The sequence below is a fragment of the Nasonia vitripennis genome, chromosome 3 (assembly GCF_009193385.2).
Source record: "Nasonia vitripennis strain AsymCx chromosome 3, Nvit_psr_1.1, whole genome shotgun sequence".
In the NCBI taxonomy this organism is placed as follows: Eukaryota; Metazoa; Arthropoda; class Insecta; order Hymenoptera; family Pteromalidae; genus Nasonia; species Nasonia vitripennis.
Window position 1 is genome coordinate 1,316,758 of NC_045759.1, and position 25,866 is coordinate 1,342,623.

At 48.1% G+C, this 25,866-nt stretch overlaps 1 protein-coding gene across 20 annotated transcripts in view; it reads left to right on the plus strand.

Annotated features, from left to right (window-relative positions):
• The window catches only part of LOC100121483 (proton channel OtopLc), a 37,250-nt gene extending 11,675 nt beyond the window's left edge, over positions 1–25,575 (plus strand). For 5 of the 20 annotated variants that reach the window (XM_031926161.2, XM_016984659.3, XM_031926154.2 and 2 more), the window contains 9 exons: positions 275–573; positions 2,077–2,225; positions 15,635–15,965; positions 16,505–16,628; positions 16,712–16,872; positions 17,022–17,178; positions 17,506–18,399; positions 19,232–19,327; positions 19,735–25,575. In XM_031926161.2, the coding sequence (XP_031782021.1) occupies positions 328–573; positions 2,077–2,225; positions 15,635–15,965; positions 16,505–16,628; positions 16,712–16,872; positions 17,022–17,178; positions 17,506–18,399; positions 19,232–19,327; positions 19,735–20,429 (2,853 nt within the window). In that variant the 5' untranslated portion in view covers positions 275–327 and the 3' untranslated portion in view covers positions 20,430–25,575. Of the gene's footprint in view, positions 1–274; positions 574–2,076; positions 2,226–7,232; positions 7,423–7,717; positions 7,804–7,975; positions 9,397–10,098; positions 10,936–14,788; positions 15,273–15,634; positions 15,966–16,504; positions 16,629–16,711; positions 16,873–17,021; positions 17,179–17,505; positions 18,400–19,231; positions 19,328–19,734 lie in introns of those variants that run through there. The other 15 variants (XM_032597914.1, XM_031926156.2, XM_031926155.2 and 12 more) reach the window with 14 other exon arrangements.
• The last annotated feature ends 291 nt before the right edge of the window (positions 25,576–25,866 follow it).

Here is a 25,866-nt window from a genome sequence, read left to right on the forward strand (position 1 = left end):
TCCTTCAAAAGCCGGACACGTCTCGATTGAAATAGGAAGCCGAAAACGAGCGATTTCACTTGTGCATTCGAGTCGGCGCTTTCGCCGCTGCGCATGAATAAAAACGAGACTCGCGCGCGCCCAAATTCGACGCCCATATACGATCGTCGAGCATAATGAGACTGGCAATTAAGACTCGTTTTCCCGGAAGTCGCGCTGGTCTTTCGAAAGGTCGAAAATATATAATAGTGGTACGATGTACAATAACAATGCGATGCATATGTCTCGATTGCAGATCGTGGAAAGTCAACAGCAGCGGCAGTCGGCGCGCTCCGCGAGCCCGAAGAGATGCAGCGCTGCCCGTACCTGCACGAGATGAAGGAGCGCCTGCTGTCGCAGCCCACGCCCACGGACAGTCTCGACATGGAGCGCCTCGACGGCAGCGGCGGCACTCCCGTCAAGGATCACCACCACACATCCTCCCAGCATCATCACCACAAGGCCAACAGCGATTACCCGGCCCAGAACAATCCCGGGGTAATACCCGAGCCGCCGGAAATGCCGCCGGACTCGTTGATCGGCACCGTCGTCAAGGTATCCATAGAATCGCACCAACGAGAATCGCCCGCACACGCGATCGGTCCTAATCCATAACATCTTCGAACGTGCTTTACATCTCGTCGGGCTTGATTTTTTAACTGTGATATGTGGTCAAGGGAGATCGGGGCATGTGTGTGCATGAGACTAATGGACCAACCTTTAGCCCGTACCGATTTCTATAAATCAATTTATCAATATAGAGCAACGATATCCCGAGTTATAACCGAAGAGAAAATTCCCTCGCAAAAACGATACGTCGTTCTCTCCGCGTCAACGTCTCCAGTTTTTCCCGCGAGCTTCTGTAACGGGACATCGGTGCTGAGCGACCGGCTTTTCGCAATCGAGAGTAGGCGAGTGTCTCGCGAGTGGTGAGATGAAAAACGACGAGCGCGTCGTCGAATTATTCATGCGTCGCTTGATGGCGCGGTCTCGCCTTGCGCTTTGCCGCGGGCGGGAAATTTGAAATTCGATTTTATATCGCGAGAGTCTTGAACTTTCACCCGCGAGCAAAAATCGCGTAGGTTGTTGGTGCACGATTGCTTTGGTTGTTCCCGGTCAGCCATTTGAATGCACGTGTTTTACGAAGCTTAGAAAGTTTTTCCAGCATGTTGTGACTCGTGTTCTTGCATGTGTGTAAACGTTGTACATTCGAATTTGTTTTGTTGGCGATGATTAATAATCAATTACGAACTGTAAACAGAAATCGAATGCACCTTTCTGGGAGAATTGAATTCCCTTATTGATTGTAAATTATGATGGAGTATTCATTCGCTGTCACTGGTACGATATCAATGACCTACTTAAAGTCCACTGGATTTCAATACCGAAAGTAGCGCTCGACGCTCAGATGCGGAATTGAAAACGTTATTAATCACGTCGAAATTCCCGCGAGTAAATTTAATTATATGGCTCTCTGAAAATGTTTAATCAAACGCGTATCATCATGCATTCAAAATCATTAACATCCCTCGATAATAAACACTTTCCGCACTAAATTTTCACAAGCGCACATCCCTCTGCAATACCTCCACAATATGCCTCGATCTCTCCGTATCAAAGTACACACGCGTAAAGTGCAGCGCGCGACTCACGAAAAGTGGAAACAAAAAAAAAAGGGAGGAAAGGATGAACGGCGACGTCGAATGACCGTCCTTATTGAGCGGGCGGCGACGTTATGGAGCCTTTGACAGCGCGCGGTGCCGTTATATTGCTATATCTATATACCGGAGAGCTTCGGAAAGAGACAGACGGAGATGCGATCTTTTGGCTGCCGCCGATGCTCCTCCGTGACTCTCTTTATTGCCCTCTCGCCTGTCAAGGGTACAGGGTACTTGAGGGCCTTCGTGGGTTGAGTGTACGATTGGTGCTGGGAAAATATTGACGAATGGTGAATCAAGTACCCGATCTACCCGACAGTATAGCGAAAATAAGAAAAAAACGTTCAATGACCCTTTAAAAGGAGTAAAGCAGCACGGCCTGTTTATTTTAACGTTGCAGCTCAACTCCGACGGCTATGGATCTCACACGTCTCCGGCACACGCGAGACAACCTCTGGTGCCTCAAAACTCGAATAATCAGCCACTCTGCCTCACGCCCACGCACTCGGCGCCTATGCATTATAATCCCAACCTGCCGAAAAACGCCAAGTAAGTTTTACAAAATTTCTATTCATGATTACAATATTATGATCCAGTGTTGCGTGACAAGTTCTACGATACTCACCTTATACAGTTGAAAGAAGTCGCATCTCCGCGGTAATGATAAAACAGGAAGCTTTATCCGCGCTCTCTTTGAGAAACTGCAAATTTAAGCGTTGATAAGGTAGAGATCAGCCTGGTCGGAGTCGGTACTGAGCAAATCCCAGCATCCTTTGCTTATCGCGAAGCTGCGCTCTCGTCTCCGAATCAAGTCTTATACATAAAGAACCCCTTGATGATGGCAAATCGTCTATAAAATTCAAGCGAACCATAATGCCGCGACTTCTTTCACTCGTGTAATTTAAAGTCGGTGAGTTACGTAGTATTGTCACGCCAGCCCTCACACGGAGCGAACATTATTATCCCCTCGCTGCACGACGTCAGCGTTAAAATACACGAAGCATAAATCGCTGATGTGGCTTTCGCGACTTGTGCGTTTATGGAATACCGAACTGCAGTTTTATTTACTTCGGAAAAAGCAGTTCAACGAACCGCATCAGCAGCGATTCCCTTTTGGGAAAGTCGCTATTTTCACGAATTCCAATTTTCATCAAACGCTATTGCTGCGCATATGAAAATTTCGCCTAGTTTCAGCTCGTCGAGCTGTTTGCAGAAGCGGCGTTTTAAGGTCGAAAATAAACAGACCTGGTGCTTTATGAAGAACGAAACTCTTTGGTAACGCGAAACTCGAGACTCTTGAGATGAGTTTTGCAGAGTGTACATATCTGACCAGTGCGTTGCTAACGAGCAAGCTCGTGTAATTTTGCTTTTGAGCTAGAAATACTTTAAAAAAATGAAATTAAAATATCCATCGCCAACAAGCCCCCCCAAACCACCGACTGCTACCGTCTCTCGCGCTCAAGTGCAACCTCGTCTCGTCTCACTCTCTCACGAGACCCTTTACGTACACAATACATCTCCATCCCGAAGAACAATGTCCTAACGCGCCGACTCGAAATAAACTTTCTCCCGGGCGTCTCGAGTGGCTGCGCGATAAATCGAAGCCGCCTATTATTACCAGCATCGCAACCACCAGTTGGTCCCCGCCGTAGTAACCCGGCGTAAAAAAAGAAGATGCGCCGGTGTAGTTCACTCTCGAAAGGTCGACGACCTGCACCGCTGCACACACATATACACGTATTATTAAGATCCGCTGAGCCGTGACTTTATGCGTTGTAGTGTGCGGCGAGTAAAGCAGGAAGCCCTGGAAATGTCTTGAGGAAGTTGTCGCGCGGCAGTATGTGTCTTCTCTCTCTCTCTGTTTCTACTTCACGCATGAGTTGAGAATTATCGGGGAGAATCGTCCCTGCCGAGGCGCACATTGTTACGAGTGTAATTGCCGAGCTTCGAGGGGGGGGGGGGTGCCGTGCGCGAGCGCTTTATATTTAAATATGCGCGCGCGCGTGATGATTCTAAATACGGCACACGTCGCTTCCTTCGATCCTGAGAGTTCCGACGAGCGAATCCCTCGACGCGTCCACGGTACATTAACTTTGAGCAGTGTTAATTTACGCGCCGTTGATGTGACGTATAGGACCGAGGGGAATCGTATAAAAGCATAATTTACTCTTGGCTTTTACCATGTGCAACATACGAGTTTTAATCAATACGCATGTAATTTCAAACTAGAAACTGGGATGACTCCGCTCAACAAGTGCTGCAGCAGCAAAGCAAATCAGCGCGAGTTCGCAGTATCCCGCAAACAAAATTAAAACAGGCTCGCGTCGAGCCTCGACAAACAGACTCGATCTCCCCCGATGGGTATATACCCATAAACACCCGCAAATCGATCCGATCCAAAAACCAGTCGTATAATCATATAGTCCGAACCACCAGCATCAGCAGCAATACAGAAGCTCGTAACAGACTTATATACACAGATACACGCATCCCCTCCGCCGAAGGTTTTAGTTCGTAGGACGCGGAAGCGGCGGCAGCACCGCTCGCGAAATCAATACTCCCGTGCGTGAGCGAGAGAAGCAGCAGAACCGTCGGCTACACGTATAGTTTTGCAATCCTTGAAACGCGAGAGTCTCTCTCTCGAAGATATTCGCGGATATAATGGGATTATACCGCTGACGGAGCCCGGAGGATCACGCGGTTTTCCTTTTTGTTTGGACCGCCGAGCGAGTCTATCTTTTCGCAAGTTGAGTAGCTCCAGGAAAATAGAACGGGGGGTCGGAATTGGGAGATACTCTTATCTCGAAGGAGATAAAGAGTATGAATTAGGATTTCATTTAGTTTGCGTGCCTCGAATGAAACCGGCTGGTCATCCCGCGAGAAAGCAGCGAGAGTTCATTGACTTGATTTCCGAGAATGAAATTTCACGCCGATGACGGAACTGATTAACAAGCTCGTCCGGAATCCAGAGCAAAGTACTCTTATTCCTGCCTGATGCTTGTTGACATTATTTCAACCTGAGAGAGGGGGGCCGGCGGCAATAACCTCCGCGCTCGGAATGTCCGCGGAATGAATGTTCATATTAAAAGTCGCGGATTTACGCAAAGCCTGACTACAGCGAGCTTAAAAATGCAGCGCTCCGTGTTATCCGTGCTCGGAGCTCGCGATCACCGAATCTCGGCAGGCTGTTCCATTATTGGAAATCTCTCGGCGAGAATAAGGAGATCCGTTTAGCGTGGAATAATTGATCCACTCCCTATTAGCCGACGGAGCGACCGGGCCTCTCTCGATTGAATTCTTTAGACTATATACACGTACCTGGGAGATAAAAGCTCGCGAGTTTCCTTCAAAAGCCGCGGCTTTTTCGAAACTTTGACTTTCGTCGCTCGGCTCGTCGATTCGAAGGGGCTGGAATCGGTAGAAGAACCCGGCGATCCGTTATCAGTGTTCTTAATTAAACGTGTCAAGATTTCAGCCCAGGGTATGCGAAGCTGGTGGAGCTTTTTTCAAGCACGTCGCCGCTGGGCTAAGCAGTTTTCTTGGAAACCTAAAATATTAAAAACTTTCGTAAACACCGCGTTGTTCATGCCCTCTTATCGTTTACACAATCTTAAATGCGTAAGTGCTCGTTCTTGAAAAATCGTTCGAAACAGCCTCGACTCCCTTGAGATTCATTACGTAAAGTGCGCTGTATACGCTCGCGCGAAACATCGAAAACGCATGTCGTGCACACGAATGACACGGTGTGGAACACGATCCCATCAACCGCGACAGTAATTTTTCCAAACGCCGAATTAACCACCGCTATAAAAGTCTACATACACAGAGAAAGATATAACATACATGGAAATCGGAGGCGGGGCGCGTCTCTCTCTCTCTCTCTCTCTCTCTCTCTCTCTCTCTCTCGCGGGTACCGGAAGCTGTATCCGTGCGCGCGCACTCCTCTCTCAGCGCAGCCTCCCTCCTTCTCCTCCTCAGCGCGGAGAGGAAGGTCAGTGAACTGGGTGGTAGCGCTGCGCGTTATCGAGCGGGTCAGTGGGTCGCCGAGAGAGTAGTCCACCCCGCTGCTGTTCCTCCCCCCAGAGCCGCACGAGAGAGAGAGGCGTCTTCTTCCCTCCGGAGCAGCCGACGACGACGACGTCTGTGTGCTGTGCATATAATACGCACGCGGCCACGGACCGGTTTCTCGCGCCGATTCGTCGAGGGGTGTATTCCGCTTTGCTTATCGGGGCTGTCCGTCGGAGATTGTTTTTTTTTTTTTCGCGGTGGAGAGGAGAGGGATGCTTTATTGCAAATGAAGAGCAACGGAGATAAGAGCTCTGCGGACTTGGTTATTGGCATCGGAAGAACAACTAGGAGAATCGAGCTTTTCAGCCGATTGAGTTACCGAGATTGCGTACGAAAATTCGTTACATCTACACGACAGAGGCAGCGAGTTTCTAATTTTTGGGTCACGTCGCACTCCCTGACCTTAATAATCAGAAACGCGCCTAAAATGCACACTGTATTACATTATTTAGGGCGTCAAAGTCCGTCCTAGATTTTTTCCGGAATTCAATGCAAAGCAAGCTGCAGCGTTATAACGAAGCCAGCGCGCACAGGGATAGAGCAGCGCGGTTCTTGAAAGTCTTGTTAAACTTCGGCCTCACGGCGTAACGAGCAATTATTGCATAACCAAAAGCGTAAATACAGCTGTAGTAAGGAACCACAAAGCTTCTTCGAAATCCCGTGTATTTCGGAAAGACAATTACGGCTGCTGTTACAATTTTAAACTCGGCTGTGCGTCGATCTTGATGAGAGGGAAATTCAATATTACAGCCAGTCGGCCGAGCCGTTTTCCATTTGTATACGCGGCTCGACCCAATAAAAGGACGGAGCCTATACTGCGTAATGGCGAAAAAAGCCGAGCGGACGGCTAACTCAATAAGGCACGCGCATAGACACACATCCGGCTGAAATCGAAACGTCGACAAAAAAAAAACGAGTATGGAAAAGAAGAATCGGACATTGTCCACGGTCCATCGGCCGGCTATACGATGCATCCTGCGAAAATAGGAAGAGAGAGAAGAGCGAAGAGTCATCGACCGAGAGCTTTTTTAATTTCGTGCTTTTATAGCCGGATGTTTCGCCCTTCGGATTTCAGCGAAGAGGTCGTAAATTAGAGCGACTATCAATGAGGGTGTCACGCTCGTGAAAAACGCGCGGGGAGGATAATGATGAGTTATAAAAGAAATTGAAAAGCGAGCGAGCGAACAAAAATCTCTCGCCGTGCACTCCATCTTCAACAATTTACTCGAAAATCCACACGGAGAGAGAGAGAGAGAGAGAGAGAGGGTATACGCACCCCACCCCTGCGCGCGCAAAAACGCATCAGCCCGAGCCATGTATATAGTATATATATATATATATATATATATATAGAGAGAGAGAGAGCATCTCTCTCGGTCTCACCCACAGCATCCGCGTGCGCGCGCGCAATCGCGCTCTGGCAAGAAGCTGTGTGGCGGTGGCTGCCCGGGGAAGAGAGGCGAACCTCTCCCCCGGACCGGCGGCGGCGGCGCTTCGCTTCGCTCGGTTCTCGCAGCCCCCAGTCAGTCTCTCCGGGATGCTGCTGCTGCGGGGGCGGCAACTCTCGTGATAGCCACCGCTTCTCTCTCTCTCTCTCTCTCTCCCTCTGTGTGTGTGTGTGCTTCGAGTAAATCGCAGCTGCCGCACCGTACCCAGCCCGTTACTACTGACACGCAGCGTACGCAACGTTATATCTCTCTATCTGTCTACCTATATATAATCGTCTGCTGCACACACGCGCGTATAGCGTACAGTGTACCGAGAGCGGACAAAGAGCGAGCGTACGCCCTTCCGAGCCCAGCAGTGTGCGCGACACCCTCTGTCTCTCTGTGTGCGTATACGGCCAGTCTCTTTCTTTTCCCTCGTCCCTTACGTGCACCCCACCCCAGCGGCGCGTACCTGCGCGTCGTCGTCCTTCTGTGGACCCGCTCTCTCTCTCTCTCTCTCTCTCTCTCTCTCTCTCTCTCTCTCTCTCTCGGAAGGGAGCCGGGGCGCAGTCGGTCTTGGTGCGCGCGCTCGACTACTCGCGCGAGCGGTTCACTGAAGAGGAGCGGACGCGGTGTGTTATTCTTCTTCTTCTTCGCCTTTTTTCGACTGGACCCAAAGTGCGGTCGGACGAGTGCGCGGGATCTGAGGAGAGTGAATTCGCATATCCGAAAAATCGATCCGCGGCAGTGTCACGTTCAATTCGGTTATTGGTTCCCAGGCGGTAGCAGAAGTGTCAATATCAGAAAGGGGGAGAGTCCCGATATCTCGTTTGAATCCGCGCATAAATCCGGGCCGATCGCGGGATTTATCTCATGGATCCCCCGCCCGGAACTCGTCCCGCATCGGCCATTACGCCTCCCTCCCTGATCTTCTCCCTGTCCTCCTCCGGATTACGCGCGTTTACACACTCTGCGTGTTTTACATTTCGTCGCTTCTCTCACCCGCCAAAAATACTTCAGCCCTGCTGCGATCGCCCCTGGCGCGGCGGCGCGATCCGAAAAGCAAACCTCTCTCTCTCTCTCTCTCTCTCTCTCTTGGCCCAGCCTGCATCGCGCGCTGCAGGCGCGTGTGTATCGCGCGCGTATACAGGGAGCTCAGAGTGTGGGGGGTGGGCACGGAGCCTGAATAGAGCAAGCTCTCTGTCTCTCTCTTTCTCTCTCTCTCTCTCTCTCTCTCCGTCGGTGAAAGAACGGTATATACGGAAGAGAGCGTTTTCCACGGCTGCAGCGGTTCGCCCCCCCCCCCTTGTCATCGATTCGGATGTTCTCCGCCCTCTCGCGGATTTTCCGCTATTTCCAGCCAGCCGCCTTTTTATAGCACTGGCCCAGTCTATTTTCGGACGCTTTGTTTGCCTCTGAATATTTCAGCGAGCTCGCCGCAGTAGTAACGGCCGAAACGCTCAGACGCGCGCGCTTCCTCGGTAACGAGCTCACTCGTCGCGCGAGAATTGCGTTAGCTTTTCGGGCTACATGTATACTCCACACACACATACACACACATACACACACAAACTCGGTACTCGCACAAAAGCGGCTCTCCAGAACTAGACTGCGCGCATGAAAAATTCAGCTGCCGACCTCGATTCAGACTCGCGCCGTGTGTGCGCGCGCTGAGGGCTTTTATCGGAGCACAAAGCGCGCAACAAACGGCGCAAGGACCGCGAGTTCACCAAAATGGCGGTACCCGCGCCTGCGCCCGCTCTCTACAGCCGTCTTTGAGAAACTCGCCCCAATTCCCTCGTTATTCCTTGATTTCGTTATACACGTGTGTCGCAGCCGACGATCTCGTTCGCGAACAGCGTGTCGGTAGAGAAGTAAGCGCTTCTCTGCTCGCACAGCTCTGACCTCTGACCCCCACAGTTGGCCAGCAGCAGCCGGTCCTCCAACTCCTGAGCGAACACCTCGTGGGCCATCGACATGGGCAAGAAGAAGAAGGAGCAGGAGACGCCGGTCAGCGGCGACTGCAAGGTTGCCACCGTCGAGGTCGAAGCCTCGGCCGCCGGCGATAACACCGCCACGTTACCCGTCACTCGACCCCTCAACCCCCAGGCTGGAGCTGCCGGGGGCGCCGATCAACCCGCCAACGCGCAGGACAACGCCGAGAAGAACAACGCCGCCAACAAGGAGATGGAGCTCAAGAACGTGCGCTCCACTCCGGCTAAAAAGTAAGATTTTCGGGGAGGGCTGGTTTTTACCGAGACAACAGGAGATTTTTCTTTATTGCGAGGCTTTTTTATACAAGCTTCCGATGCAGGAAGAGTTTTGCAGATAGGAGTATTTTTAAAAGTTATTAATAAGTACGGCGATCACGGGATCGCCTACTTATACTTCTATAGGCTTTTATTTAACGATTTAATGCAACGTTCAAAAGCAAAATTACATCGAATTAACGCTGGTCAGATGCGAACGAAAACAAACAGTGTATTATCGTCTGCACGTGCGTGCACGTAACGTCAACCGCTAGTATGCGAGCATCGAAGGCTTGCTAATGCGCGCTTCACGTATAACACCAATTAGTTTGAATTCGAAGAATCCCGACATTTTTATATAATAATCCTCCGAGAAATTGAATACGGCGGAGGTTAGTACTTTGGTCCGCCGTATAAGATCCTCTACACCAGGTTACCCAGAAGCAAAAGCAGCAAAAAAAAAAAAACATTTCGACGCCCGCTCTCGACGCTTTTCCCTCCAAAAAAGAAAAGCATACATTAAGGACGCTCGCCTCGTTAACCTCGCGTCTTCAGCTTCTTTTCCCCGTCGCTGGCTCGCTTTGCTCACACGCATCGCGGCGCGCTTTTTTATCCCTGAAACGCCGCCGTCGTGGTCTGCTCGAATTACGAGCTCACCCTTGGCTCGTTAGACGGAAAAATTATACGCGCCGCCGGTCATTCGAGCCGCGAGTCTCGCAATCGGTGAACGAACGTTTTCGCTGCGCTGTGTGTGAAATTGATTGGAAGCTTTTCGGGAGATGATTGATGGACGCGCTTGACGGCTCGCGGTAGGCGGAGCTGGGACTTGTTGAGAAGGATGATGGGTGATAAAGAGCTGAGGAGTTTCAATTGGGTAGCGACTTTATCGAGAAGCTATTAGGCGAGTCTGCGAAGAAAAAACTTTTGAATATTGAATACGAGATGCTTTGTATCGAATAACGGCTGATACGTCGAATTACATTAATTTCACGCCGTGTACGCTCTTATTAAATTATTCATTGAGCAATCGCTCCACTGTATACACACGCGTATCGCACTTCACCAACGTTTACCGCACGCGGCTCACAATTACAAGCGTCAATTTCGAAACGCGTCTGTTTTTGCACTCGGAAACGCAAAACTCTCATGCGTAAACACAAAACTAATCACACGCGATCGTCGCCTCTGCCGATATTATAATTGCCCAGTCGCACGGGCGGTAATTAAACCGAGCTGCGTACGTAACTGACTCAAGGACATCGCGGAGTTGAAACTCCGTGCGCTAATGAGCATAATACCTCGCGCGCTCGGCTCGCGTAAAACGAGGGTAAATCAAAGTCGGGAGGAACAATGCCTCTGACGCCCGCGACCTGAAATAGAGTTTGCCGCGAGCGGTGTACACTTGAAAACAGGAGTGAGAGAGAGAGAGAGAGAGAGAGAGAGCGCTTCGGGGACGCGCGGGACTATTGGATCTGGAAAAAGGTCGGGAAATAAGGTCGCGGGGAAACGGAATGGGTGAGTATTGTTGCGGTGACGCCGGAGTTTTACAATACGGAGCTTTTTCCATTACCGATATCGCAAGGAACGAACCTGATGATACCGAAATTTTAAAGACGAGACCCTTATAACCGCGTCTCCTGACCCTCATTAACGAGTTACACCTCTACCCATTACAGCCACATCCCGAAAGAATCATCCATCCACAGAGCCGGCGGCGGCGCAGCTGCCAGACAGTCTGGCGGCTTTCATGCAAGGAAGGGGGAGCATTCAAGCAAGGCATCACTCGCGTCAAGGCGACAGCTTCCCGATAGCGCACATACGCGCTCCTGTACGTGTGCGTGTGTGTGTGTGTGTGTGTGTGTGTTTGTGTGTACACACCTATAATACACGCAGCAACCGTCCTCTCTCCCTGTGATTTTCGCGAGTGCAGTAGCGTGCAGCAGCACAGCCTCGGCGGTTATTGATCGCGCAGCCGCGCGTGAATACGCGTACGCGTGTGCGTGCACTTCTCTCTTCGCGGAGTCGCGATCTCTCTCTCTCTCTCTCTTTCTCCTGTTGTGTGCGTGTGAGTTGCTACCTGCGGAGCCGATGCCGAATGCACCGGCGGCGGGAAATCGCGTCGCCGGCAGTTGGCGTCGAGCGCTCGCGCTTTTCGGATTTCCCGCCGCCTCGGCGAGTGTGGATCGCGATATAACGACGGACCCTTTTTTTCGCCCGGTGTGCGCCGGATATGCTGTAGTGCGGGGTGTGCTGACGGGCTGGTGAAGGGTAGGGTGGAATCGTTTTTTTTTTTCAAAGAGTGCAGTGATTGTGCTGGTGTGGGAGAGGTTGATGCTGCGGACAGGGCAGTGATTTTGAGAGAGAATTCATCCAAACATCAACTTCTTTTCGAAAGCTCCGAACGGGATTTCCACTCGCGGATTTAGCTCGAATTGTAAATTAGCTCTCTCTCCCGCTCCGGTATCCCCGTATCCATCTTGCTACTTTCTAAGTTTCATCCGACACAGCTTTTTGCCGGGAAAAACTCGCGCGCCATAAATTACTCGAGCTACTCTCGTGTTCTCTAAATCGTCGTTATGAATCTTAAACTTACTCTCGCGCGAGCATCGATAAGTCCTTAAAAAACTTGTTGAGACTTTGATCACTGCAAAGAATAAGCAATTACTCAAATTAACGACCGCTTCCGGGAAAGGAGAAAAGTAGCTGTTAAAAATGTACAATCCCTGAAAGCAGCGAACAAGTCCGAGTTAATTACTTGCGAGCTCAAAGTAATTACTTCAGCAGGTAGTCACGAGAGTTTCAATGGTTGTACGGTACGAACTTCGCATCTCCTACTTCATTTTCATGTTCGAGGACTTGACACACATACGAAGAGAAATTGTCTTCTGCCGTCATAATTAAAACGATTGATACAAAAGCTTTATTTTTATATGCGAGTGCAAATTCCGATACAGTGGACGCGCGAGCGGTAATAAAGGCCGAGATAAAAGGGAACACACACGGGGGAGAGCTACAATGCGAGAAATGGAACGTTACTAATAAAAAAAAAAAAGAATAAAATAAAAACAGACCGCAGGGTATTCAAGATTTTCCGATATTATACATATTGTTCTGAAATAAATAATAGCAAACAGTTCCAAAAGTGGGAGGTCAGCCTTTCCCCCGCGTGGATCCTCCTAAAAGCCGCGTCAACCGGCAGAAATCACTGTTAAAAAAAGTCCAATAAAAGCCGATAAACCGCAACAGCGGCATCCTTCACACTCGAAAAATCGCCTAAAGAGCTTTAAAAAGCCCATTCCGATACACGCTGCATCCAAGAGAGAGCTACACACACATAGCGGGAAAAAAAGTTGCAAAACATCGACGAGACCGCTTGCGTACTCTCTCCCGGTATACACGAGCGAGATAGAAAGTCCCTCTATATACAAGAGCTGCTGCAGCAGAGCCTAGACTCGAACGAACGCCCATAGCCAGAAGAGCCGGAAAGTAGGTACTTGGAGATATCGACCAGCAGCAGCAGCTCCAGGGAGTCTGCTGCTGCGCCGCGGCGGGAATGAAAAAAGCGCTGACTGCTGCGCGTCGTCGTGCTCCTTTTATAGATAGGCGCTGCTGCTACAGAGCCGAGGAGAAACTGTGACGCGACTCGGCGGCGCATTATGCATTCGAAACTTCCTGACCCCGCGAGCTGGCGCTGCTAATTGGCGGGGTTTTAAGCGCAGCTTAACCCGCTTGCGCGCCCGAATCGGCGCCTTCTTTTTTTTTTTCGACGAGCGCTGTTTCGGCGGAGGATATACAGTGGATTGGGTGTTTTTTTATTTCATTCTTCTTTTCGCTTTTCGAACGTGGCCAAGTTTATAATGGAAAGGCGATTTTTGCTCGGAAGGAGGAAGTTCGAAAGTGGGCCGCTGCCGCTGGCTGAAAATCCTTTCGCCGCGAGAGTTCGTTTTTCGAACTTTTAATTGAATGATTCGAGCTGTTCGCAAATCGAATTCGAGTTTTCCCGAGGACGCAGCGTTGGTTTGAGCTGCGCGCGGGAGAGGTCGCGTAATCGATGGAAACAATGAGACGAGGTGTAAACATTTTTTTATGCTAACCGATATAATAACGGCCTTCGCGCGCTCGAGTGCCATTGTCGTCAGGTGTCGCGTTACACGATCCGACACCCGCAAGGATCTGTCTCGCGCTGTCCCGTGTTTGAAAAATTCAAAGCCACGACTCGACGAGATATAACGAATGGCCCGCGACGTTTCGGCTTCCCGAATCTTTACTTCGTAAAAAAAAAAAAATATCTCCACACTTGGCACACGAGCCTCCCTAACGGCCGGAGATCGGAGCTATAATTTAGCCTCTATGGCAAACTGCCATTTTCTCAAGTTCAAGCCCGTACACGGATCCTCTCGTCAATTCAAAATTTTATGTGTACCGCGATGTAATAAATTTCACCCCGCGAATATAAGGGAGAGGGAAAGAGCGATAAGAGAAGCGCGCGGCTTTTTTCACCAGCAGCGCGCGCCACACCCAACTCTCCGCGGCCGGCAGTGCGCGCGCGCGCGCGCGCAGCATGAAAATTACCCGAGAGCTGCGGTGCCTCGAGTTTTCCGGGATTTCTCGATGCCGCTACGGAGATCGCGTTCAATTTTTCTTCTTACAGGGATAATTAATTGACGTTTGTCTAAGTTTTAAGTAAAAAAGCCGTATAGTACAAAGAAGCGTACAGAAACGTTCCGGTAACAGGTATACTCGTATATGATAATATAAAGGAAAGATTAAGCGTAATTAAGCGGAGAGCCGTTACACGCACATTCTCTGCGGCGGCGATATAGCTTCCGGCGCAGACGATAGCGCCGCTGCAGCATCGATTCGGTACTTGGCCAGCATCCAATTGAATAACATTACCGAGGCAAATTCGAAAAATCGGATATCGAGCAGACGAGATCGTAAAGCAGGGGGTAATCTCGCTCGTAGCTGTTACGCGCGAGGTATATAGGGATGATGTACACTAAAAACTTTGTGTACGTAAAAAGTAAGCGCTGCGCGTAAAGATTCTATCGCGGTAACTGTTTTGTCTTTGCGATGCTCTGCATATAGGATACTTTAAAACTTAGGAATTTATAATTGTCCGAGAGTGGCTCTAAAATTAAATTCGCTTGAGCATCGATCTATTTATATTTTTAAAAAACGCTTTTACACACTGCGCGTAATGTCTCTACGTCACGAGGCGATTTTGTACGGCTGGTCGAGCTCTTTAACGTATTAATATACAAAATCTTCCTACTTCTTCTATGTATAGAGTACGGAGATAGGCGAAATTATTCAAGTGAAGAAAAGCGACTCGTTAATCGAACTGTCGCAACCATAAAGAAATTTAAATAAAATAAATAAAAATGCTTGTACAGCTCAAATAACAGAAGAACCGCCTCTCTCAAATGAAAAGCCCTGAACGCAGCCGCCGATCCCCAAAACACAAGTCAAAAAGCCGGCGACTTCACTCCGCCCCGGACATTATCCCCACAACGCAGTCTTCTGTGTATACAGAAACAACGCCGCGTGCATTACAAACACGCTCTCTACGAAAATAGACTCCCTCCGCGTGTGCCTACTCCATACATCCCGCGACTTGTAGAATTCGACGCTCGCTAGACTCGCCCGCAAGCTCGGGCCGACAGCATGTCTCGTCGAAAGCGCAGCGTTGTCGCTTGAGAGAGGAAAAAAGTGTCGCTGTGTGTGCGTCTGTGTAAGAGTTACTCGGACGAGATGGCAAATACGGAGGTGGAGATAACTCCGTTCGTGGAGAACGAGAGCAGGACGCCGAGACGGCGGAGCAGCCGAGTGAAAGTCGCGAGGAAAAAACGGTAAGATGCGCGTTCGACGAAGGCTGTCGATTGTTGTGGTTAATGGAAGTGTCGCCTCTGGCTGAGCTCGAAGTAACCTGGTCTAGATATCGTCGCTCGTTGTTTTTGCAAACGGATTGGTGTTGTATACGAAGCGCATAGCAATGAAGAGTAAATGAAAATGTATTCTTTAGAAGCCGAAATTAGAATCAGCGATTTATGCTCCGAAAAAAGGGTGCTCAGTCTCCCCCATCGCATAAAAATCAATTTCTCCGCCCTTCGCATCTCGAGACTGACTCACCCCCCATCAAAGCCCTACATAATCCCCAGCCCATAAAGAGTCTACCATGCTCACCGAAATAAAAAACCGTTTACCTTTGCAGAACGTCCCTGTTCATAATAATGAGCTTCATCTACGCGAAGCTCCTGGTGGTGGTGTGCATCGCGTACGTGATAAGCGAGGTGGTGACGCACAAGCTGCCCCTCTGGTACTACGAGGGCTTCTTCACCTACCTCTACGGCGTGAGCATCCTCTTCCTGCTCTACGTCTTCTGCTTCCTGCTGCAGGAGAGCGCGTGTTGCTCGCGCGGCGCCGACACCCCACCGCCACCGCCCAAGCAGCCCAAGCAGCCCAAGGAGAAGAAGGACAAGAAGGACAAGAAAGACAAGAAGGACAAGAAGGAGAAGGACACCAAGAGCAAGAAGGAGTTCCAGGTGGGTTTTGTGGTCTCGGTTTTTTTTTTCCCGACGAATCGGAGCCGATAGATTTGCAACAACACTATGCGTTCCCCGAATCGAGAATATAATGACGCAACGCGAGTTTAGGGGGGAGTCTGCGGGCGAAATTCCGCCGACGGCGGTGAGCGAGTATATTCCCGAAATAGAATAGTCAAGCTCCACGCTCGCGGGCTTTTTTTTCGCGCCGAGCTTTTCGCGAGACGAAACTGGAACAACTCGACCATAAAATTTCGCCGCTGGTCCAGCAGAGTCTCGGTGTTTGTTTTTTCTTTATCTCGAATTTTAACGATGGGGCAGTTCCGGCGTTTTTTTAAACTCTCGACGCCGAGAATAGCCGAAAGTCACCTGACAATAATTCCGAACGCGTGTTTTGACTCTTAATCGCTGAAAAGCGTAGCTAAGTACTATTTCCGTCCGAATAAAATACAGTTCGCGGAACGATAGCTTATTCGTACGACGATAATATTCAGCACACGAATTTTCACAACTTGCGCTTAATTCAAGTACCTATGCAGGAATGTTTATTTCAGGACGCCACGGACGTCGAGGCCGGAGTGGCCACCCGCGCACTGCGGAAGCGCAAGACCTCCCAGAACGACTCCAGCCATGGAAGCTTCTTCCTGCGGATCGGGGCCATCGGTACGTGTGCTTTTTATCTGATATGCCGCGACGTTTAATCAGCGAAAGGCGTGCTATACTAAAGATCGCTAATTTTATTCAAGCTTTTGGCCTGGGAACGATGGTCTACAACGGACTGGAATTCGGTATCTTCTTTGAAGTCCCGCCGACGTCACCTTGCTATCAGATCCTCCAAGGCGTTAACCCCGTTCTTCAGATGATCTTTACTTTCATGCAAATGTACTTTATCTTCATGAATTCTAGGGTAAGTGCACTCGTCCGCAAAGTGCTTTCAATGCTTTTTTTCCCAGCTCCCTTATTTTCCATCTTACCCGCCTAGCAGCTCGTATATTTCATCCTCGTACATCAGCTCGGGATTTATTTCAACGCTCATTCGTTCCTCCTCTCTTCCAGCTGAACATTCACCGATTCAAGGTAATAGCGAGGTTCGGTCTGATGCACGTGGTCGCCACGAACGTCTGCGTCTGGATTCGAACCCTGGTCCTCGAGAGCATCAAGGAGATCGCTCAGTACCACCGGAACCTGCAGAAGGCCGACATCGGCATCTTAGGTAAGATCGACAGATTGAATTTTTCACGTTTCCAGCGCCTTCTCGTGTAATTTCCTCGTCGCCCCGTCAGCCCGGCAACCCGCGCGCGGATCGATCGCAAATCCATCGTGGTGAGAGAGCTGCTCCTCGAGAGCTTAAATAAACATAGTCGCTGGCTGGGTCGAGAACCCTTTTATAGTTGCGATCGATAACCGGCGTAGCGACAAGAGCTACTTCAATATTTGAAGATTTCCCGATCGCGTTGCGGCTCGTGTTTGATCAAATTTTTTCCGCGTCTCCGATGCGAAAACCACAGCCTCCCTAACCTCTAGCATCTCTGCCCCTCAGCGAGCATAAAGGACCACACGCTGCGCAACGCCGGCGCCATCCTCGGCGAGCGTCCGCGCGACATGGCCGGCAACCTGCGCCTGGGCACACCCACGCCCTACTCCAACAAGTTCGCCCGCACGGTGGCCACGACCACGGCCACCTTCAACCGCATGATGCGCACGACCGTGCGCCCGGTCGCCCGGGCAGTGACCCTCGGCACGACCACGACCTCGACCAGCACCGCCGGCAGCACCGAATGGCCCATGTCGTCCTCCACCTCCTGGCCCTCGTCCACGACGACGACGACGACCAGCACCACCGAGGCGACCACCAGCACCTCGACCTTGGCGCCCACGACCACCTCGACCGCGGCCACGACTCTGTCCACCTTCCTCACCACCCTCATGCCCACGAAGAAGGACATCCTGACCTCGCCGGCCATCGCCTCGATCTCGACCTCCACCTCGACCGGCTACCCCACGGCCACCTACGCCTCCGACATCTTCAGCGACTTCGATCTCCAGTCGGACAGCAAGAACAACATCCCGCGCTTCGCCGACGTGGCCAACCTGACGGCCGCCAACCTGACGGCCGCCGTCGGCAGCAGCGTCAGCCCGCTCTGGAACCCCAGCTTCAACGTCTACGCCGAGGCGCTGACCGCGAGCGAGGCCAGCCTCATGAACAACAACAGCACCTGCGGCAGGATCAACATCATGGGCACCATCGTCAAGGACGCCGCGCCCTACCTCTTCCCCTTCATCATCGAGTACAGCTTGATCGGCGCCGCCGTCATCTACGTCATGTGGAAGCACATCGGACGCCACCCGCGCTGGCCACACCAGGCCGAGGCTGACCTCGAGCGCAGGCTCGAGGCCATGCTCTCCAGACGCGCCGTTGCTCTAGCTCACGCAGGTACGTCGACCACGTCTCTCTTTCACTTTTATGACTGTTCTGTAGCCTTAGTAGGTGTTCGATGAGATAGCGATGATGCGGGGCTATACCCCTGATAACAGCTTTGGGGTATCCTCGGTGTACCGTGGGGGATCTGGCATGTCGGGGCAACGCGCGACGCACCTTGCTCCGGCATTCCAGCTCGCGCACCTGGCTGGATGTGGACAGTTTGTAGAAATCAGTTCGCTGCAGAAGTTGTCCGATAGTTTATAGGCTGCTGAACTAGTTTCTACAAATGAACAATAGTCAATGGGGTATAGCTGGATTATGGCACGAAAATAAGTCACAATGTAATTTTCTTGGTAATGCGTGTCGATGCTGAGACATTAAACGATACGATAAATGAAAAACTGGCATCCGCAGTAACGAGTTCATATAGTCTGACATTGAGTTGAAACTATATACAATTCAGTAAACTACATGTAGCATACTAACAAGTAAACAACATTATGAGCTCAATTAGCAGGAAGCAAGTATTGTTTCTTAACGACATGTCGATGCAATAATCCGTGCGGAAATTGGTATTCTGGGATTTTTTGAGCTTGCTGAACATGATTCTGCCATTAAATTCAAGCACACTTCAATGCCAGTTTCATTCTCTAGCGAAATCATTTTAACACACATACACACACGATCTTTTTTATACAATTTTTCACATGTCATTATTCACAAGCACTATATAACGTCTCACTCACTAATGGTGTCTCACGATTATTAACACCGCCATTATCATCCTAACACTACTGTCTCATTATTCTTGTACCTTTTTCCCTGTCTTACTCATTGCTTTTAGATGAGTCTGCCGAAAATGACGAGTCAGGAAAAGTCGAAAGCGAAAAGCAAGAAGAAGTCAAAGTAGAAGCCAAAGTAGAAGGCAAAGTAGTCAAAGGTACGGCTCGAAACATTAAAGTCAGCAGCTTGAAAATTCTTGAATACCAATTTTCACAAAGTCTGGATAGACCTTCAGTACTCGGATTCGCTCGCCGGCACCTCATACGGTAGCGCCCCTCCGCCTGCAGGCTCGCTGCCTCGGAACTGCTGTTCTATAGGTAAAACGAACGATTCTAGCACTGCAAGACGTCACGCGACTTTACTTTTATCTCTTCGCGCCTTATTGCGCACCACTTCGAGAGCGCGTCTTGCAGCGCTAAAACGTCGCTTCGTTGACCGAGCGCTGCAGTCGCGTCTGAGGAGCATCGAGCGTCACACGGTGACGCTACCTGTATGGGCCGCGCCAGCGTCCGAGCGTCCAATGAAAGAACCCACTCAAACCAAGCATGTTTGCACGAAAAACAGGTCACGGCCGAGTCGACTGCGTGGGAGCCAGCAAGGGACTGTTCTTCGGGCTCCTCCTGCTCGTCGGGTCCCTCATCTGCCTGATCCTCTTCTTCGTGCTGATCCAGCACCCGGATCTCGGCCTGCTGGCCATCTACCTCGCCGACGTGTCCCACTGCGCCCTGATGGCCCTCTCGATCATCGCCATAATCATCGGCTTCATTCGCGTGCAGAGCCTCAAGTTCAAGGCCGAAGAGCAGAGCGACCTCAACGACATCCTGCTGCGCGTCTCCGCGTTCGGTCTCTTCATCTACGCCGTGTTCAGCGTGATCGCCGGCTCGCTCGCCGCCTTCACCCACGAGCCCAACCTCCTGGTCATGATCACCGGTCTGCTGGCCGTCTTCCAGGTCACCCTCCAGATGCTCTTCATCGCCGACGTGTCCCGGCGACGCGTCCACCTGCCCGAGCACGACCGCAGCAAGCCCGGCCGGCAGATCGTCACCTTCCTGCTCATCTGCAACGTCACCATGTGGGTCATCTACACGTTCGAGGCGCAGAAGGTCGCGGCGAACCCCGTGCAGATCGACTTCTACGGCTTCCTGCCCTGGGCCATCGTCCAGAGGGTCACCGTGCCGCTCTGCATCTTCCACAGGTTCCACAGCGCCGTCACGCTCGCTGAGATCTGGAAGACCAGCTACAAGGCGCGCCTCGAGTAAGGCGTTCGCTCGAGCGAAGGACGAGGAAGAGGAAGAGAAGACAGGACGCGAGTCACCAAGATCACACGCTGGATGAGAATCGAGATCATTTAACCGACGTTGGATTGGGGTGAGAGACGTGTGTACCTCCCGATCTCACCCGATGGTGTGGCTTTGATTTACACGGCGATTGCGTTGGACCGCTGATGATCGAACGAGAGGAGGTGGCGCGCGCCCCTTTGCGGTGCGGCGTCACGGTGAACTGCGCATGACAACGAACGACGAACTCGTCTCTCTCGGCGCCCTGGGACGCCCACGACTTTATTAGTTTTCATCGACGAGGTTGTGAGCACATTCGTTCTCACTCTGTACACTCGAGGTTCTTGTTGCGTTTATGCGTTCGTTTCCGGGTTCTTATGCATTTATGTAATGTACAAATTGTCACTAGCATGTGACGCGCGCGAGCGTCACCCCGTGACACCGCCGCCGCGCGAGTCGATCGTCGAAACCGCATGTCTAACGTTCGTTTCGACGACGACGCAGAAACACAGATTCGATATTAACTGATACGTACACAAAGAAACAAACACTTTATTCGATCAGCCCCCGATGAGCCAAAATAGAGAGTATTATTACAAATACAAATAACGTGACGCAAAAGAGATATTTAAAAGGCGCATTTAGTTTCAGGTGATTTTTCGATCCATTCTATACGGCTTTTTGACGATCGCGATCGTCGCATTTTCTACTTTTATACCTTTGCTCGGGTCGAGCGCGCGCTCGCACGTCGCGTCCGATCGACGATGTCTAAAATAACACTTCTGCGGCGTGTGACGCCAAGGCGCGGACGGAGCGAGCGTCACGCACGACGCGGCACAAAGCATTACACACACAGGCTCGGCGCGGGCCCGATTCTTTTGTCGGCTCGGCGTCGCGGCCCACTTTTAGTCTAGAGAAGAGGAAACTTAGCAGCGGAGTTGTAGGGAAAAACAAAAACACGAGAATCAAAAGCCGACACACACACAAACACGCGGTTACATGTATTAGGGTATTAGACACGTGTACATCGGGAAATTTTTGCGCTGCGACGCGGAGGAGACGCGGGGCGTTGGGCAACGTTGTCTGGAGAAATAGCTCGGATTTCGATGATACAAAAGACGCGATTGGAAGCGAGGGACAACTCTTGATCGCAGATGGGCTTGTGAACCATGGACTTGAATCGTATACACGATTAAACAAGGGGACGAAAAATTTGCCAAAGATTTAACAATGGGAAGAAGAGAGGACGAAATTTCGAAAAATATACCAATTTACTACCTGTAACGCACACCTTTCTTTTTCCCAAGTCTGTGTTCAAAGTCGATCAATCAGTGCGAGACTACAAACAAACAAAATGAACAAAAAATAATAACAAGAGTACAAAATTTTATTCGTACCTTTACGAAAATCTAAAAGTACGAACCGTGCAATAGTCCGACTGAATCGGATCTATAGAATCACTCATACACCCCATCTGAAACGATTGATTGAAGCGAAAAGGGTGGCAAACGAAAAATAATACAACAATCGACGTAGGCGGTTTTTAGAAAAACGCGTCACGAGAAAGAACAACATCAATAATTAAACGAAGGCGACGTGTCCAGTTTGAGTAAAAACAAGTAACCAATGAATTAGCTAACTCGTAGATGTACGCAATTTTAGCGCGACGCGGAAGATATGCGAAAGCAGTAAATAAATAAAAGCGTAGAGGCAGTAGTGGATAACAGTGGTGTTCTAGAGGAAAAACAAATAAAACGATTCATCCATTCTCACGAGTATAAGAAACGTATATATGAATAAATAAAAAAAAAACGTAACGTAAACAAACCTTCACACATGAAGTCTAGAAGAATAAAAGAATTATTACAATTATGTCGCTATTGATTAGTGTCTAAGGCCATGGATTTTTGGCCGCGTACAGAATCGATACAGCAAACTGTGTATTATTATAACGTCGCTAATATGCCGGTGATATGTATAAGATAAACATGCGATATATTTCAACGTGTTCTAGGAAGTGTAATATTAATCATTATTAGCCCCGAATTCCCGCAACAGATTTAAGAAAATTAAATTAAACTATAAATGAATATATATATATTAAATTTAAATGATTATATAAGTATAAACAAGTCTCTTCGGCGAATTCCCCTTTGAAGAGCGCGCCACAAGCAAGCAAGCAAGCAAGTTTAATTTAATATACATTATATTATACATATAAATATGATAAATAAGTATAAGGAAAAACATGAAGCTCTATATCTAATCATCCTCGTAAACTCCATCCTATTCATAGCTTTCCGAGTCTACGTACTTATGATTAAAGAAAACACGATTAGGTACATTGAAGCTAAACAGAAATAAATGAATTATAAGTATATGAAGTACATTATAAATAATATATTATATGCATATAAATGAAACGATTAACAGATTAATATTGCTAAGGATGGTTTATCGATTGTCGCGATGTATTCGATTGTGATGAAAGCGAAACAAGGCTGGGATCGATATAATGTGCGATATAATGATTGCGAGGGATGGAAGTAACACCACGACGACGAACAAATAATAAAATGACAATGAGGATTAAAACATTATACATATACATACCCGAAGCGACAATGCGATATTAAGGAAAAGAATAAATACGATATTATTATATACATACAAAGATAATATATAAATATGATATATTATAATTATTATGTAAAGGCATAATTGTATCGACTTATTGTGTGCGAGTGAGGGGATGAAAGTGAACATTCGTGCGTATGATATGAGTTACGATGATGTAAATATCAGTGAGTTGTACGAAGAAATATGAGTATGTTTGCGTGTTTTAATGCATTTACTTGGTATTCTTATATGTGTTGTTCTTTTTTATTAATCGCTATATCGCGGTCGTAATATAGTTAAGTTATTATTATCCTTTTCTCACTCTGTATTCGATCACTATTACTATATGATTATCATCATTATTATACATTAAGTAAAGTAATAAAGAACAAAAGAGAAAGCAAAACTATGAAAGACGCTGTTTTTCTTGGCGTTGATGATTGTAAAAATAAAACGCGAACAACTAATGGAAGCGCGGGTTAAATTCAGTAGCTTGATCTCTAGCGATGATTTCTTTTTCGTTGAATTCACGAGAATATGAGAGCACGCGTTGTGAATCTTAACTCAGTCTCACCAAGAGAAACCAGTAAGTGAAACGATGAACAAATGAAAAATACAAACAAACGCCAAATCATACGAGTTGTTCGTTATAAAGTGTAATTGAACAATGCACTGCCACACCGGACCAAACAAATGAAAACAAATAAATAAATAAATAAACCGAGAAAAGTCGAACACGAACAGCGAAAAACAAAAGTATAAAATTACAAAGAATAACGGCTCGCATTGATCGATGAGTTGGACGATGAGACATGGTCCCACAGCTACAAACAAATGATTCCCCCTTTGAGTAGTTCTCGCGATCGAGAATAGCGTTATTGATCGTTGTACTGTGTTGCAGGTGCTTGAGAAGGTTATATAGACGTGGGCTGTTGTTTTGATGACAAGAACAATCGGTACTTATATGTTGTTAGGCAAAGATAATCTACTTGAGAGCGTATTACATCGAGAAACTCCGCTGAGAATGAAAACCGAATGTTTTTGGGACGAGGCCCAAGCGACGACGATGATTATAAACACTGATGATGAAAATAAATAAATGAAAGCTGACGATTATAATTACCAGAGAGGGTGAGTTGCGAAAGTATAACGGGAGATGAGAATTTTTGAATGTTCGAGGAGGAAGAACAAAGTTAGAGAAATATCCGGCGAAGGAGACGACAGATGGAATAATAATATTAATAGAAACAAAAAAAAAATGTAAGCGACAGGTGAGAGAAGGAGAGGATGACGTGAAAATTAAAGCATTCTTGTATAAGTACACCGATATCTTAAAAAAAAAAAATAAATAGTAGCTGTAAGCCTAAACGATTGTAAGGCCGTGGATTTGCGAGGGAGAGAATAGGAGGGAAAACGTGGAAATAATCGCGAGAGAATCTTCCGCGAGAGAAATTTAAAGGGGATGGAATGGTCGATCGGTTACATAAGTCCAATCAAAAGTGGGAGGGAAAAATTTGTCGATTGGTTTCTTTAGACTCATACGTGTATAAGGCAAAAGTGAGCAAAGTACTATTTTTTAAAGACGTTTTTTCGGGAAGCATAAGCGATTCCTGCATAATACAGACTAGAGAGATATAATACGGAGGGGTCGACGTGTACATTGAGTTCGCGAGTTATATTCGATGCGGGTGACGATATACGATGGGAAAAACGGAAAAAACACTTGTGATTTTAGTTGTTCGATTGCCAACTATAACGCCGCAAACGGTGCGTAGCAGGTGTCAGTCGTCTGGGGATACACGAGCACCTTTTTTATTGCAGTTTTACATTATTAGTATATCTAACTTGAAATACGCGACGCAGCACAGAATTCGATAAAAAAAAGCGCGCATTAGGAAGTCGATAGGCAAATCCACGGTCTCGTTATTTAAACATTACGTAGAATGTTTTTGATGTCTTCGACTATAATTATTCAAGTTTGTACACACACGCACAAGTGACTCTTACACTTACGACTATACAGTGACACAATCGAACATTAAATGTAAAGGAATAACAGAAAATAATAAAAAATGAAAAAAGCAAGTACGTGTTGTCGAGTAACCAAGTTCTTTAAGAGTCGAGTAGCGATTTAACAAAGTGTTTTAAAAAGAAAAATAAACAAAGTAACAAAAAACCCGAGAGGTATATATATTGAACACGATATGTATATCACACTCTACGCATCATTATACACCGACTACATGCATAACAAAAAAAAAATGATAAGTATATATAAAAATGGAAAAAAAACCACCCACGCATTATCCCATACTCTCGATTCATTCGTTCGCTAATTCATTGACTGTAATAAAATAAAACGTGACGTTATAGAGGACGTTTCATTGTGTCCGTTTGAAATGGCTCGCGCAATGTCTCATCCGCGTAATTTGTAACGATAACGATGAAATTGGTTGGTAAAAGTTATCTAGATGTAAAAAAAAAAACAACACAACAACAACAATATGTATTAATCGCCTTTTTAATCGCTCCCGGTAGACGTACAAAGTATAACGACGATATTTCCGATGCTTTAAACATGGATCCGTTCATTTTTCACCTCGTACGATGCATGCCATTGATATTCTTTACTCCTTGTAAATGTACGATTCTTTTTTATATTCTCTAGTATCACGATAATGTGTATATTATTTATCTGATATGTCTTATTGTTTTATTATATTAATAAAATATAAACAATATTCCCCCGAGAGTTATACATTATTTTCTTCCTATACCGCAGTAGAGTAACGTACAATAA